General features: G+C 41.4%; 1 protein-coding gene across 1 annotated transcript in view; it reads right to left on the bottom strand.

The window, feature by feature from the left end:
* LOC119585134 (synaptojanin-1-like) overlaps positions 1 to 1,630 on the bottom strand; it is a gene marked incomplete in the record, with an annotated part of 155,688 nt that overhangs the window by 64,623 nt on the left and 89,435 nt on the right. The window contains 2 exon segments of the mRNA XM_037933764.1: positions 137 to 290; positions 566 to 730. Of these exon segments, the coding sequence (XP_037789692.1) occupies positions 137 to 290; positions 566 to 730 (319 nt within the window).

The following is a 1,630-nucleotide window of genomic DNA, read 5'->3' as shown; positions in this document are numbered from 1 at the left end:
GACCTTATAATATATCATATAATTACTTTCAAAAACATATTCTAGGCACTACATTCTTGAATTTTAAGCTCTGCTACAACTTCCAAGCCATGGTAGTTCCACATGAAAGATGGTTGTTAAGACAAAAACAACTTACATTTAACCCTGGTTGTTCCCAGAAAAGTGGGACAGTTCCTCTAGTCTGGATATAGGACAGAACAATATCATCCATTGAGTCGATGTGAATCAGCTGTTCTGTCTCCACAAAATTAGCAACATGCCCACCATCATTTACACCACGAACCATAAACCTGAAGAAAAGAAAAGTAAAGCTATCTCGAGGCAAAACATAAGCTGTTACTACTGAGCATTAATCAACTTTACCAAATCAAATGTAATGGCTTTAAAAGCAATGGATAGAATCACAGTAATCATCCTCAAGAAAAGCCTGCATCCAAGCTGGAAAGCTCAAGATCTAACTACCTGTCATGGACATTAGCACTGTAATAGTGGACTCACCACTTTAGTTGTACTCTTCTTGAGTACATATGAAAGATGAAAGAACAAAATAAATATTTTTTCATACCTAGTTCCAGCCCTCTCGCAACTCAGCCTGGAGATCATTAAGATTTTTGGGGTGTGATTATTCATATATAGAGATGCAAATTCCACACTCCCACACATAGTCTTGATTAGCCACTGCTCACAGTCAACTCCAAACCTCTTCAGGTGGAGGTGAAGCATGCGATTCCTAGTAAGAAGAAGGATACCTTAGAATAATATTTTGTGGCTGAATATATCATCCAACTCTTGTAATTATGATAAGTAATTCTTAATATCTTATGTTAATTTTTATTACATGCAAATGAATTCCTAAAAGCTCATGTTTATAGTGATTAACCCAATGGTGATAGATTAAGAATTTGCAGTCTGGTACTCCTCCAAAGAAACACAAAGTCATCTGTGTTCCCACCTGGACACTTGTTGTGTGGCCAGTCTCACAGTTTCAGAATGCTCAGGTGGGCAGTTTATGAAAAATGGTTACAACCATTTTTATTATATGTTTACGTACAGAGTCTATTTTAGCCCTATCATATATCCTGTAACCGCTTAGTTGCTGCTGTCAAAGATGGTGGTGACACCACACATTGGTAGCCCCTTGCTACTGGTTGGTGTGCCAAAGATCAAAGTAATCTGTGACACAGACAGAAACATCACACTGGACACATCTGGAGAGCATCTCTTTCCTGGTGTTGTGGCTCATGCAGCAGTAATGGCACCAGCAATACCTGTGACCTGTATTAAACACCAGGTTGTGGCCCTGCTGTTGCTTGCATTGCTGGGACGTTCTTGCAGTGGGGAGGTGATGGGGCAGCAACTGGAGGCATCCGAAGGCCACCCCTTCTCCCATGGGCCAGAGGTCAATGAAGGAGGTTGGCTATCAGCTCAAGATGAAACCCGAGCTCAGAGACTGTTCCACCTAACACCCAGGGAACCATATAAGCATTCACCACTGCCATGTCAAGCAAATGGTAAAAGACAGTCTGATATCACTTACAACTCTTCCTGGCACCATTGGCCTCGTCCTGGGCCCAATGAAGCTGTACTCCTCAACTGTTGGCATAGGCCAATGACAGTGCAATTAGGGCTA

This window comes from Penaeus monodon, chromosome 19 (assembly GCF_015228065.2).
Source record: "Penaeus monodon isolate SGIC_2016 chromosome 19, NSTDA_Pmon_1, whole genome shotgun sequence".
Classification (NCBI taxonomy): Eukaryota; Metazoa; Arthropoda; class Malacostraca; order Decapoda; family Penaeidae; genus Penaeus; species Penaeus monodon.
Note: the sequence above shows the minus strand (reverse complement) of the source record. Positions and strands in the feature narration are given on the sequence as shown.